Source organism: Cherax quadricarinatus, chromosome 41 (assembly GCF_038502225.1).
Source record: "Cherax quadricarinatus isolate ZL_2023a chromosome 41, ASM3850222v1, whole genome shotgun sequence".
In the NCBI taxonomy this organism is placed as follows: Eukaryota; Metazoa; Arthropoda; class Malacostraca; order Decapoda; family Parastacidae; genus Cherax; species Cherax quadricarinatus.
The window spans coordinates 2,786,718-2,801,618 of NC_091332.1; the positions used below are offsets into that span (position 1 = coordinate 2,786,718).

General features: G+C 38.2%; 1 protein-coding gene across 5 annotated transcripts in view; it reads left to right on the forward strand.

Moving 5' to 3' along the window:
* The first annotated feature begins 279 nt into the window (after positions 1-279).
* LOC128695863 (sodium-coupled neutral amino acid transporter 7) overlaps positions 280-14,901 on the forward strand; it is an 84,963-nt gene continuing 70,341 nt past the window's right edge. For all 5 annotated transcript variants that reach the window (XM_053786770.2, XM_070092893.1, XM_053786768.2 and 2 more), the window contains exons 1-4: positions 280-703; positions 2,019-2,140; positions 11,323-11,403; positions 12,693-12,810. In XM_053786770.2, the coding sequence (XP_053642745.1) occupies positions 394-703; positions 2,019-2,140; positions 11,323-11,403; positions 12,693-12,810 (631 nt within the window). In that variant the 5' untranslated portion in view covers positions 280-393. The remainder of the gene's footprint in view (positions 704-2,018; positions 2,141-11,322; positions 11,404-12,692; positions 12,811-14,901) is intronic.

The following is a 14,901-nucleotide window of genomic DNA, read 5'->3' on the forward strand; positions in this document are numbered from 1 at the left end:
AAGGACACAAGTGCAACTAATGTGACATTTTATTGTGGCAACGTTTCGCTCTCCAGGAGCTTTATCAAGCTTGATAAAGCTCCTGGAGAGCGAAACGTTGCCACAATAAAATGTCACATTAGTTGCACTTGTGTCCTTTTACTTTACATATTGTCGGTAATTCTACCAACTTTATTACAGAAATAAAGATATTATTATTAGAGACAAGGCTCGATACGGCGTTAGTGTCAGTGGACCTTTAAACCCTAACAAGTATAGTTCACACGGCTCTAGGACCCTCAGTCCTTCTACCCAACAACAACAACGGGGAGGTGGAGACAGTAGTGGCTGGAGTTTTAATACATTTTTTTTTACCTTTTCATCTCGTTTTAGCTCTGCTTTTTGTTGTTAACTATGTCATATAATGCAGACGTGGAGGAAGAGGTGGACAGAGGCGTGGCAGCAGCTGTGGTAGTGGCGAAATCAAGAATAAATTCTGGGTGTCACTCTCGGAGTCCCGTGGTTGGTCTCGTGACACCTCATCATCATCATCTCCAAGACCATGAAGATGACTACCAAAACCACAACCATCATCATCACCTCCACCACGACGACGATGACGACGATGTAGCACTCTTGCCAGAGCCTGTGGCAGCCACTGCAGGGCATCAAGATGATATCTTTGCTTCCTGTCAACTTGCAAGTAGTTATGGAGACGATGTTGGTGGGTTGATTTTTGGTTATTGTTGTGAATATATATTTATCTTTTAATATTTCATATTATTAAAGTCAAATCTGATTAATTCCTAATTTACTTATTATTGCTTGCTTACTGTTAGTCCTGGAGATTTTTTTTTACTTTTTTTGGGGGGGTTATCTTTGATAATTTACTCGTATGTTACTATGTTAAGACAATTGTCAAAATCTAAACTGGTGGAAGGTAATTAATTAAAATTTATTTATAATGGTTTATTGATTTGTTTTCCCCAACAGGTGTTTTTCATGAGTAATTGAAAACGCTTCTCCATATTCTTCTCAAATATTCAATATTGGTTTTTCTTAGTAAAACAGATTTATATTATTACTATTCTTTTTATTTTTAATTCCCTATTTATCATAGCTCAGCAGTGAACACACTCGTTTCACTACTTAGAGAATATAGAATCAACCCTTGCGTAGAATTTTTTTTTTTTGAGCCATCTTAGGTAATTTACACCATGTATGATAATTGGGCTTCTGTGTACCTGTGCCCAAATACTTACTTAGACAAGGTGGGATATATGGGCAGGTCTCCTAAGACACCTGCCATGTTACCTTGCGATAAATTGACACCTGGGAATTAAGTCGACTGTTATGGGTCTCTTACTGGGGAAAGTAAGTAAAGATTAAAAATTCTTTATTTCAGCATGATATAAGGTTTGTACAGAGGTTAATGACATTTAGGTGTTCATGCAGAAAGCCCCTTAATATGCAGAGCATTTCAGGTACAGAAGCACACAAATAGTTAAATAAATTGTCATACATAGCAGCATATGTGTAGATTACTTAGGATAACCCAAAAAGGATTAACCTCAGTGGAAATAATCCACAATGATTGAGTTATCTTACTTTAACCTTTCAGGGTTAGTGATTTCAATAGTCTTCTACCTTCTTTTTGGGACACTAATGAATTGGCACATCTACACAAAGCTCGCACTATTTTCTGACACTGCATAATTCTCTAGATAATTTCAACTCTGGAGTGAGGCAAGAAATTCTTGAAGCTCTGCTGCTTTAAATCTCTAAAAGATAATTATTAAAATGAAATACTGTAATTAAAATTTTGAAAGGAAATTCTAGGACACAAAATATTTTATTATTTTTTTTCATTTCTTCCATTAGTTTGTGAGTACTTTTATGTAGAATCTATTGTTCCCTTTAAGCATATTCATTAAAAAAGTCCCTGTTTATAAGTAATCTACCTGTAATTTTAAAACACCCCTCATGTCTGAAACTTTTGACTTGTGAACCATGCATAATTTTTTTTTGTTTTTTTTTAGGAATTTCATGGCAAAAGGCAGTGTTCCTGATAGTCAATGCAGGCCTGGGTGCAGGGCTTTTAAACTTTCCCAAAGCCTTTCATGAATCAGGTGGAATTGTCTCTGGCAATCTTGTTCATATTGTAAGTATTTTCTTAATAATTGTTTATTCACATCTAATGTAGCAGCTAATCTATAATTTGTTTTAAAGTTTCATTTAAACATTGAATAATTATATACAAATAGCACACTCCATGTCCCTGGTCTCACTTAACCCTTTGAGGGTTTTCGTCGTACTAGTACGTCTTACGCGTAGGGGTTTTTGACGTACTAGTACTCATAAATTCTAGCGGCCTCAAATCTAGTGGGAGAAAGCTGGTAGGCCTTCATATGAAAGAATGGGTCTATGTGGTCAGTGTGCACAGTCTAAAAAAAATCCTGCAGCACACAGTGCATAATGAGAAAAAAAAAACTTTTACCATTTTTTTTTAATAAATCAGCGACTTTGCAGTGTATTTTCGTATGGTATTTATTGTTGTATTCTAGTTTTCTTGATCTCATTTTATAAAATGGAAGACATATTACAGAAATTGAGATGATTTTGACTGGTTTTACAAAGAAAAGTGCCTTGAAATTGAGCTCAAAGTAGCAGAAATGTTCGATTTTTACCAAACTTCAAAAGTAAACAAATCGTGCCAAGCGTGCAATACACGTCAACTGGTGAGTCTAATATTCTTTCACAAGTGCACCAATAATATTTATACCATTTCTTACACTAATGCAGTAGTCTGCATAACAGTAAATCTTCTATTTTTTGTGAGAATAAAAATTCAAAGTGGAAAGCAAAAGAATATAAGAGGGGCCTTGAGACGTGACTAATGACCAGAGGAAATGTCATTTTAGTGCCAGGAATGTCTTTCTTGTTTATTCTGGACCCTATTCGGAAATTGGCATCTTTTGAAATTTGTGTGAAATTGGCAAAATTGCTAAATTCTGACCACTGTACTGGATAGTTGAATTTCATAAATGAGTGGTTTCTTGCACCCATTCGATAGAAAAAATGGAGTTCTAGCGAAATATTCATGTTTTTTGTCGACTAGTACAGTGAAATTAGCCGAAAATGGGGCTCAAAGTGGGCAAAATCGCCGATGCGTAAACATCGCCGAGACCGCTAACTTTGCGAGAGCATAATTCCGTAAGTTTTCTATCAAATTTCAAACTTTTGGTGTCTTTATGATCGGGAAAAGATTCTCTATCTTTTCATAAGAGAAAATAATTTTTTTTTTTTTTAAATTTGGCCGACCCTGAGAACGAGTTTCGGAGAGGGCCTGTCGACCCTCAAAGGGTTAATAGCCTTTACTTAAGAGTTTAATTCGTTCCGTGACCGAGCTTGTAACACGATTTGCTCATATATCAAATCAATTTTCCTCATTGAAATTAATTGAAATGCCATTAATCCATTCCAGCCCCCCAAAAAACCACCCCATTTTTTTTTACAGGTGTTTAAATAAGAAAAATGTATTTATAAGAAATATTGTATAAAAACATAATAAAAGAAAATGTAAAGAAATAAACTGGTTTTATAAAGTGTATTTACCTTGGAGATCAGAATACTTGGGCTAATAGATGCTGGTGGAGGTGAAGGAGATGATAGGCAGAGGTTGGAGGAGTCAGTTTTATTTTGTGCTTCTTCGATCGCTTTCGTTCATCATAAACTCAATCGCTTAACTTGCTTGCTTGGCTGGCGTTATAGCATTTATCGCCCTCTTATGCTGCTTTAGTATGGTACATATTGTATAAGTACTATGCTTGTACTGCCTCATAAAGTCTACTACACACACACCTCGCTCGTGATTTTCTTTGATTTCATGCTTTAATTCAATGGACACCATCGTCTTCTTCTCAGCACTGTCCTTTGCACTTGCTTTCTTAGGACCCATGGTTACAAAAAAGAAATGTGGCAAAAATAACTACACAAAAAGCACAAAATGCAAGCACAACACAAGAGATGCTTCCATGGCAAGGTAACCATGTGCACTGAATGAGTGAGACACGGGATGCTGGGCGGATATTGTGGCTTTCGCTGTGCCAACTAGTGGCGGCGTATCTGAAGCTCGCTCATAACTCAGATTTTGGCTCGCAACTCAAAGCAAAAAATCAAAAGAGTGATGGCTTGTAACTCGGAAAACTCGTAAGTTGGGGTACTCGTAAGTCAAGGTACCACTGTATATTCCTAATTTTGAATGTGACATACACTTGTACAGAATTAATTCAGTATTTGTACATAGGAAATAATCCCAAGTACTTGAAAATTGTCAAAGTGGGAAGTCTGAATGTGCGTGGATGTTGTGCAAATGATAAGAAAGAGATGATTGTGGATGTTATGAATGAGAAGAAGCTGAATGTCCTGGCTTTAAGTGAAACAAAGCTGAAGGGGGTGGGAGAGTTTCAATGGAGAGAAATAAATGGGATTAGGTCAGGGGTTTCAAATAGAGTTAGAGCTAAAGAAGGAGTAGCAATAATGTTGAAAGATAAGTTATGGCAGGAAAAGAGCGACTATAAATGTATTAATTCAAGGATTATGTGGAGTAAAATAAAGATTGGATGTGAAAAGTGGGTTATAGTAAGCGTGTATGCACCTGGAGAAGAGAGAAGTGTAGAGGGGAGGGAGAGATTTTGGGAAATGTTGAGTGAATGCGTGGGGAGTTTTGAATCAAGTGTGAGAGTAATAGTGGTTGGGGATTTCAGTGCTAAAGTGGGTAAAAATGTTATGGAGGGAGTAGTAGGTAAATTTGGGGTGCCAGGGGTAAATGTAAATGGGGAGCCTTTCATTGAGCTATGTGTAGAAAGAGATTTGGTAATAAGTAATACATATTTTATGAAAAAGAGGATAAATAAATATACAAGGTATGATGTAGCACGTAATGAAAGTAGTTTGTTAGATTATGTATTGGTGGATAAAAGGTTGATGGGTAGGCTCCAGGATGTACATGTTTATAGAGGGGCAACTGATATATCGGATCATTATTTAGTTGTAGCTACAGTTAAAGTAAGAGGTAGATGGGAAAAGAGGAAGGTGGCAACAACAAGTAAGAGGGAGGTGAAAGTGTATAAACTAAGGGAGGAGGAAGTTCGGGTGAGATATAAGCGACTATTGGCAGAAAGGTGGGTTAGTGCAAAGATGAGTAGGGGGGGGGGTTGAAGAGGGTTGGAATAGTTTTAAAAATGCAGTATTAGAATGTGGGGCAGAAGTTTGTGGTTATAGGAGGGTGGGGGCAGGAGGAAAGAGGAGTGATTGGTGGAATGATGAAGTAAAGGGTGTAATAAAAGAGAAAAAGTTAGCTTATGAGAGGTTTTTACAAAGCAGAAGTGTTATAAGAAGAGCAGAGTATATGGAGAGTAAAAGAAAGGTGAAGAGAGTGGTGAGAGAGTGCAAAAGGAGAGCAGATGATAGAGTGGGAGAGGCACTGTCAAGAAATTTTAATGAAAAGAAAAAATTTTGGAGTGAGTTAAACAAGTTAAAAAAGCCTAGGGAAAGTATGGATTTGTCAGTTAAGAACAGAGTAGGGGAGTTAGTAGATGGGGAGAGTAAGGTATTAGGTAGATGGCGAGAATATTTTGAGGAACTTTTAAATGGTCAGAGAGGTATACCATCTTTTAGGAGTGAAGAAGACCAGAATGTAAGTGTGGGGGAGGTACGTGAGGCATTACGTAGAATGAAAGGGGGTAAAGCAGCTAGAACTGATGGGATCATGACAGAAATGTTAAAAGCAGGGGGGGATATAGTGTTGGAGTGGTTGGTACTTTTGTTTAATAAATGAATGAAAGAGGGGAAGGTACCTAGGGATTGGCGGAGAGCATGTATAGTCCCTTTATATAAAGGAAAAGGGGACAAAAGAGATTGTAAAAATTATAGAGGAATAACTTTATTGAGTATACCAGGAAAAGTGTACGGTAGGGTTATAATTGAAAGAATTAGAGATAAGACAGAATGTAGGATTGCGGATGAGCAAGGAGGATTCAGAGTGGGTAGGGGATGTGTAGATCAAGTGTTTACATTGAAGCATATATGTGAACAGTATTTAGATAAAGGTAGGGAAGTTTTTATTGCATTTATGGATTTAGAAAAGGCATATGATAGTGGATAGAGGAGCAATGTGGCAGATGTTGCAAGTATATGGTATAGGTGGTAAGTTACTAAATGCTGTAAAGAGTTTTTATGAGGATAGTGAGGCTCAGGTTAGGGTGTGTAGTAGAGAGGGAGACTACTTCCCGGTAAAAGTAGGTCTTAGACAGGGATGTGTTATGTCACCATGGTTGTTTAATATATTTATAGATGGGGTTGTAAAAGAAGTAAATGCTAGGGTGTTCGGGAGAGGGGTGGGATTAAATTATGGGGAATTAAATTCAAAATGGGAATTAACACAGTTACTTTTTGCTGATGATACTGTGCTTATGGGAAATTCTAAAGAAAAATTGCAAAGGTTAGTGAAAGAGTTTGGGAAGGTGTGTAAATGTAGAAAGTTGAAAGTGAACATAGAAAAGAGTAAGGTGATGAGGGTATCAAATGGTTTAGATAAAGAAAAATTGGATATCAAATTAGGGAGGCGGAGTATGGAAGAAGTGAATGTTTTCAGATACTTGGGAGTTGATGTGTCGGTGGATGGATTTATGAAGGATGAGGTTAATCATAGAATTGATGAGGGAAAAAAGGTGAGTGGTGCATTGAGGTATATGTGGAGTCAAAAAACATTATCAATGGAGGCAAAGAAGGGAATGTATGAAAGTATAGTAGTACCAACACTCTTATATGGGTGTGAAGCTTGGGTGGTAAATGCAGCAGCGAGGAGACGGTTGGAGGCAGTGGAGATGTCCTGTCTAAGGGCAATGTGTGGTGTAAATATTATGCAGAAAATTCGGAGTGTGGAAATTAGGAAAAGGTGTGGAGTTAATAAAAGTATTAGTCAGAGGGCAGACGAGGGGTTGTTGAGGTGGTTTGGTCATTTAGAGAGAATGAATCAAAGTAGAATGACATGGAAAGCATATAAATCTATAGGGAAAGGAAGGCGAGGTAGGGGTCGTCCTTGAAAGGGTTGGAGAGAGGGGGTAAAGGAGGTTTTGTGGGTGAGGGGCTTGGACTTCCAGCAAGCGTGCGTGAGCGTGTTAGATAGGAGTGAATGGAGACGAATGGTACTTGGGACCTGACGATCTGTTGGAGTGTGAGCAGGGTAATATTTAGTGAAGGGATTCAGGGAAACCGGTTATTTTCATATAGTCGGACTTGAGTCCTGGAAATGGGAAGTACAATGCCTGCACTTTAAAGGAGGGGTTTGGGATATTGGCAGTTTGGAGGGATATGTTGTGTATCTTTATACGTATATGCTTCTATTATTTTTTTTATTATCACACTGGCCGATTCCCACCAAGGCAGGGTGGCCCGAAAAAGAAAAACTTTCACCATCATTCACTCCATCACTGTCTTGCCAGAAGGGTGCTTTACACTACAGTTTTTAAACTGCAACATTAACACCCCTCCTTCAGAGTGCAGGCACTGTACTTCCCATCTCCAGGACTCAAGTCCGGCCTGCCGGTTTCCCTGAATCCCTTCATAAATGTTACTTTGCTCACACTCCAACAGCACGTCAAGTATTAAAAACCATTTGTCTCCATTCACTCCTATCAAACACGCTCACGCATGCCTGCTGGAAGTCCAAGCCCCTCGCACACAAAACCTCCTTTATCCCCTCCCTCCAACCCTTCCTAGGCCGACCCCTACCCCGCCTTCCTTCCACTACAGACTGATACACTCTTGAAGTTATTCTGTTTCGCTCCATTCTCTCTACATGTCCGAACCACCTCAACAACCCTTCCTCAGCCCTCTGGACAACAGTTTTGGTAATCCCGCACCTCCTCCTAACTTCCAAACTACGAATTCTCTGCATTATATTCACACCACACATTGCCCTCAGACATGACATCTCCACTGCCTCCAGCCTTCTCCTCGCTGCAACATTCATCACCCATGCTTCACACCCATATAAGAGCGTTGGTAAAACTATACTCTCATACATTCCCCTCTTTTCCTCCAAGGACAAAGTTCTCTGTCTCCACAGACTCCTAAGTGCACCACTCACTCTTTTTCCCTCATCAATTCTATGATTCACCTCATCTTTCATAGACCCATCCGCTGACACGTCCACTCCCAAATATCTGAATACGTTCACCTCCTCCATACTCTCTCCCTCCAATCTGATATTCAATCTTTCATCACCTAATCTTTTTGTTATCCTCATAACCTTACTCTTTCCTGTATTCACCTTTAATTTTCTTCTTTTGCACACCCTACCAAATTCATCCACCAATCTCTGCAGCTTCTCTTCAGAATCTCCCAAGAGCACAGTGTCATCAGCAAAGAGCAGCTGTGACAACTCCCACCCTGTGTGTGATTCTTTATCTTTTAACTCCACGCCTCTTGCCAAGACCCTCGCATTTACTTCTCTTACAACCCCATCTATAAATATATTAAACAACCACGGTGACATCACACATCCTTGTCTAAGGCCTACTTTTACTGGGAAAAAATTTCCCTCTTTTCTACATACTCTAACTTGAGCCTCACTATCCTCGTAAAAACTCTTCACTGCTTTCAGTAACCTACCTCCTACACCATACACTTGCAACATCTGCCACATTGCCCCCCTATCCACCCTGTCATACGCCTTTTCCAAATCCATAAATGCCACAAAGACCTCTTTAGCCTTATCTAAATACTGTTCACTTATATGTTTCACTGTAAACACCTGGTCCACACACCCCCTACCTTTCCTAAAGCCTCCTTGTTCATCTGCTATCCTATTCTCCGTCTTACTCTTAATTCTTTCAATTATAACTCTACCATACACTTTACCAGGTACACTCAACAGACTTATCCCCCTATAATTTTTGCACTCTCTTTTATCCCCTTTGCCTTTATACAAAGGAACTATGCATGCTCTCTGCCAATCCCTAGGTACCTTACCCTCTTCCATACATTTATTAAATAATTGCACCAACCACTCCAAAACTATATCCCCACCTGCTTTTAACATTTCTATCTTTATCCCATCAATCCCGGCTGCCTTACCCCCTTTCATTTTACCTACTGCCTCACGAACTTCCCCCACACTCACAACTGGCTCTTCCTCACTCCTACAAGATGTTATTCCTCCTTGCCCTATACACGAAATCACAGCTTCCCTATCTTCATCAACATTTAACAATTCCTCAAAATATTCCCTCCATCTTCCCAATACCTCTAACTCTCCATTTAATAACTCTCCTCTCCTATTTTTAACTGACAAATCCATTTGTTCTCTAGGCTTCCTTAACTTGTTAATCTCACTCCAAAACTTTTTCTTATTTTCAACAAAATTTGTTGATAACAGCTCACCCACTCTCTCATTTGCTCTCTTTTTACATTGCTTCACCACTCTCTTAACCTCTCTCTTTTTCTCCATATACTCTTCCCTCCTTGCATCACTTCTACTTTGTAAAAACTTCTCATATGCTAACTTTTTCTCCCTTACTACTCTCTTTACATCATCATTCCACCAATCGCTCCTCTTCCCTCCTGCACCCACTTTCCTGTAACCACAAACTTCTGCTGAACACTCTAACACTACATTTTTAAACCTACCCCATTCCTCTTCGACCCCATTGCCTATGCTCTCATTAGCCCATCTATCCTCCAATAGCTGTTTATATCTTACCCTAACTGCCTCCTCTTTTAGTTTATAAACCTTCACCTCTCTCTTCCCTGATGCTTCTATTCTCCTTGTATCCCATCTACCTTTTACTCTCAGTGTAGCTACAACTAGAAAGTGATCTGATATATCTGTGGCCCCTCGATAAACATGTACATCCTGAAGTCTACTCAACAGTCTTTTATCTACCAATACATAATCCAACAAACTACTGTCATTTCGTCCTACATCATATCGTGTATACTTATTTATCCTCTTTTTCTTGAAATATGTATTACCTATAACTAAACCCCTTTCTATACAAAGTTCAATCAAAGGGCTCCCATTATCATTTACACCTGGCACCCCAAACTTACCTACCACACCCTCTCTAAAAGTTTCTCCTACTTTAGCATTCAGGTCCCCTACCACAATTACTCTCTCACTTGGTTCAAAGGCTCCTATACATTCACTTAACATCTCCCAAAATCTCTCTCTCTCCTCTGCATTCCTCTCTTCTCCAGGTGCATACACGCTTATTATGACCCACTTCTCGCATCCAACCTTTACTTTAATCCACATAATTCTCGAATTTACACATTCATATTCTCTTTTCTCCTTCCATAACTGATCATTTAACATTACTGCTACCCCTTCCTTTGCTCTAACTCTCTCAGATACTCCAGATTTAATCCCATTTATTTCCCCCCACTGAAACTCTCCTACCCCCTTCAGCTTTGTTTCGCTTAGAGCCAGGACATCCAACTTCTTTTCATTCATAACATCAGCAATCATCTGTTTCTTGTCATCCGCACTACATCCACGCACATTTAAACAACCCAGTTTTATAAAGTTTTTCTTCTTCTCTTTTTTAGTAAATGTATACAGGAGAAGGGGTTACTAGCCCATTGCTCCCGGCATTTTAGTCGCCTCATACGACACGCATGGCTTACGGAGGAAAGATTCTTTTCCACTTCCCCATGGACAATAGAAGAAATAAAAAAGAACAAGAGCTATTTAGAATAAGGAGAAAAACCTAGATGTATGTATATATATATATGCATGTGCGTGTCTGTGAAGTGTGACCAAAGTGTAAGTAGGAGTAGCAAGATATCCCTGTTATCTAGCGTGTTTATGAGACAGAAAAAGAAAACCAGCAATCCTACCATCATGCAAAACAGTTACAGGTTTTTGTTTCACAGTCATCTGGCAGGACGGTAGTACTTCCCTGGGTGGTTGCTGTCTACCAACCTACTACCTATGCTTCTAAACTGTTGTATTCTGAGCACCTCTGCAAAAACAGTGATAATGTGTGAGTTTGGTGAAAGTGTTGAATGATGATGAAAGCATTTTCTTTTTGGGGATTTTCTTTCTTTTTTTGGTCACCCTGCCTCGGTGGGAGACGGCCGACTTGTTGTAAAAAAAAAAAAAAAAACTTGCTTGTTAACTCTGATGAGTTAACATATGAGCATATGATGATCCTCAAATTCATAGATAAATCTTTATATTAATCCACATATTACAAGTAGTCAAAACTAGTAAAAACATAGTGAATAATTGTTTTAATGAACTGTATTATGAAAGAACATTTTGTATATTTTCAGATTTTCACATCCTTTGCTCTTGGATCTCTCATCATCCTCGTTAAGTGTGCAAATGAACGCAGATGTAGCACTTATCAAGAGGTTGGTGATACCATAGCTGAGCATTTAGTTTCATTCTAGTAACAATAAGCAGTGCATTATTTCTTGGAAATATATTTTTTCAGCATTAACGCATGCCCTGTTCTGCAGCAGAGAGTAAGTTTGTGCAGCATACATGTTGCCTTACTGAGAAGTGATGTGATACTCATGTAGTCATCTTTTTTCCCTTTCCTTATCCTGACCCCCATCTCCTCCTTCTTACTAGCACAGTGCAGTAATTACAGATGTTTGCCACCATGCATAATGCATTTTTCTCTGTACAAAGATTTCGTATGATTTTCTCGAGTAACTTTCTGTAGTAATCCCACCACCAATCCTATTACTGGATAGTTTAGAACCAGTCTTGGGACATTGAACTGACAGATATGTATGATGTGATTGGCATAATACTTAAGCTCTTTCCCTAGAATATTAAAAAATTGTCTCCAGTAATGTTCAAACCTGATGCATATTGCAGTTCCTGCACAATTTGGTACACCACATGAAAATTACATTAAAATGCCTTTATTATTTTTCTGCTTGAAGTGGAGGAGGCATATTGGTTAGAATTTCAGTAACAATCTTTAAGAATTTTATTCATTTTGAAGTACTGTAGATGAAATATTAAAGATAAGTTGATCATAGAATGACAAGTAAAAGATAACAGGGGCAACTAAGGTAACTTAAAATATAACTAGTGTTTTCTAGCATATGTTCATTTTTAGTAAGTTGGATAGACATGCTCACTACTTCATTCAGTTACATGTACTTTTTTTTTTTTTTTACCATATTTCTAGTAGCAATTTAAATTACAGTACTGTATATAAAAGCATAATATATTAGTGCTTTCTTTCTTCTGGCCTAGTCATTCATGGAGAAATAGACACAAATACAGTATATTGTGATCCTTTATTGACTATGTTTTGCCTACACAGTGGACTTGATAATTCCCGCTTGATATAGCATTTGTCCATTTTTCCATCATATCGGTATTTTATACCATTTATCTCTATCGTAATGACATTCAAAAGACTTACACTATGGATGAAATAGATGCAGAGCAAAACTAATTGGGACTTATGCTCTGCATCATAAGTCTCTTTCAGTCATTCCATCAGTTATATATTATCTATCTTCACATAGACACTGTATAGATCCTCTTAGAAATTTAATCAAACATTTAACTAGAAATAGATTACAATATAAAATGCTGTAAAAGATGTGATCAAGTTTGTAGTACATTAGAGTGAGAAAGAGAAAAGTTTGGTAACCTATATTATGTAAATCTTCAGTTGGTCCTGCACATGTGTAATCCTGGATGGAACGTGGTGGCTTCTCTATGCATATCAGTCTACTGCTTCATTACATGTATCACCTTCATAATTATAATTGGCGACCAATTTGACAGAGGTTTGGATGTTTTTGTATTGCTTTTTATGTTGTGTTTTATAATTTTATTATTTCAATGACTCCTTAACGTTGATAAATTAGACACATGGGCAACTCTTGGGTATCTTAACGTACTGATTATCCAACAAGTTTTAAATACATTTTGTTTGCATATCACATGCTTACTACAGTGTCAAACTCTAGTGTGCTATTTTTAATTAATCAAAGTAGTCACATTTTTTCTTTGCTATGTTGAAAATGTGGGTTTTCTGAATATATTTGAGCTTTCTCCATAAGTTTTTTTTTTCTGTTTCTTAAATGACTACAAGCTTTAAAAATTTTTACTACAGACATTTCCCCCCAAAAAATGCCTTGAAAATGTAAATTAAATGTAAAGGTTAAGTTTCTGTAGTGCACATGAGGATTAAGTTGTGTTCAATGGGAGTCCTGAATAACACGTACATAGCTTCTGTTTCTGCACACCCAGCAGTCTTGTTTGTTTTGTAAACCACTTTAAACTGCATGAAGTTAGGCCATTGTCTAAAGCTCTTGTTACTTATTTTAAGATCTGGTCCCAAGCAGTGGTGGGCACAGCTAACCGAAAAGTTAGCTACGCTAACCGCCAATCCGCTAACTAATAAATTAGCTAAGCTAAACTGCTAAATGACCAAAAAAAATTGGAAGGTAACTCTAAACTCTAACCGCTAACTTTTTCACATGAATTCAGATTCGGTTTAATTTTTTGGTCTTTTACTTTTGCTTTCCAGACTTTTAGAACAGAACTGGAGAGCTTCCTAATAAAATATAGAATGCCAAGGTCATATGATGATCAATTGCTGCTAGTGCGAAAATAGCAAGTTTAATTTTGTGATGAAATGCGAGCGACCGACAAGGACACACTCGTCGCTGTACTGAAGCCCCATAACACCCAAACAGATTGAGTTAGTTTATTTGACTGTTTACTTTAGTTCCAGTTACTCATTGTATTTGTTAATTTTATTCTGTATCTGTTCATGTTTGCATTTAACTTAATTTAGATTTTGAACCCAATAAACTACAAACAAGTACGTGGTTGAAAATCATGCTTAAAGTTGAAACCTTGAGGCCAGCTTACCACTGCACCAGCGATACAGCCATACAGGTACTCGCAAATAGTTATATGAACAAATGAAATCAAACATCAGTTTAAATCCAACATACACTTTATTTACTGTACAAAATGCATAGCTTGGGTATCATGCCAAGATCAGATGATGGCTGGGCTAATTACTACTCTGGCTGGGCCTTCTCCATTGCTTTGATGTGATGCTGGTTGCCCTTCATGAGCATCAGCCTCTCAGTTTCCATCTGACAGGGTGGCTCTCTTGGCCCTCAAGATATCTTTGCCTATAGAGAATAGGTGCTCAACTGCAGCACTGGATGGTATGGCAGTGTTGTACTTAATGAATAGATCGATCAAGACCTGCTCACTCAAGAAGGAGACTTCACTCGTGACCTCCTTCGAGCCGGTCTCCAGCTGGGTCTTCACCATGCTCTGTGCCTTCGACTTCAGTGACCTGTGGCTTCTTCTGTCCTGGAACTGAGAGATGCTGCTGAAGAAGTCATTTTCTTCATCCTCATTAGTGGTGCTGCTGCTCTCCTCACTGTTTTCCGACTACCAACAAGTATGAATTTTTTTTTTTTTAGCAGACTCGGTTAGCGGAACTTTATTTAGCGGAAGCTAATTAATCTGTTTCCAAAGTTAGTGGAAATGCTAACCCGCTAAGCAAAAAGTTAGTTCTGCTAATGAGCGGTTAGCGGAACTGTGCCCACCACTGGTCCCAAGTAAGGATAAGCTCCTTGCTCTCACTATGTACAAAGCAACTCATTCACAGTACTGGAGAGAAAGGTAAACTTAAGGCTCCGAATGCTGCATGTTATAGGGGAATCCTCGAACACGGGAGCATTCATCCAAAATCTGTTATGCAAATCATATATCAAAGTACATTTTTCTCATGCATTCCCTTCATAAAATTAGTGATATGTTCTTGGAAACCCTTTTTTACATGCATTGCCTAATTAAACAAAGCATTATCTTACTGCTGTACTGTATTACAAATGCATTTATTGTAT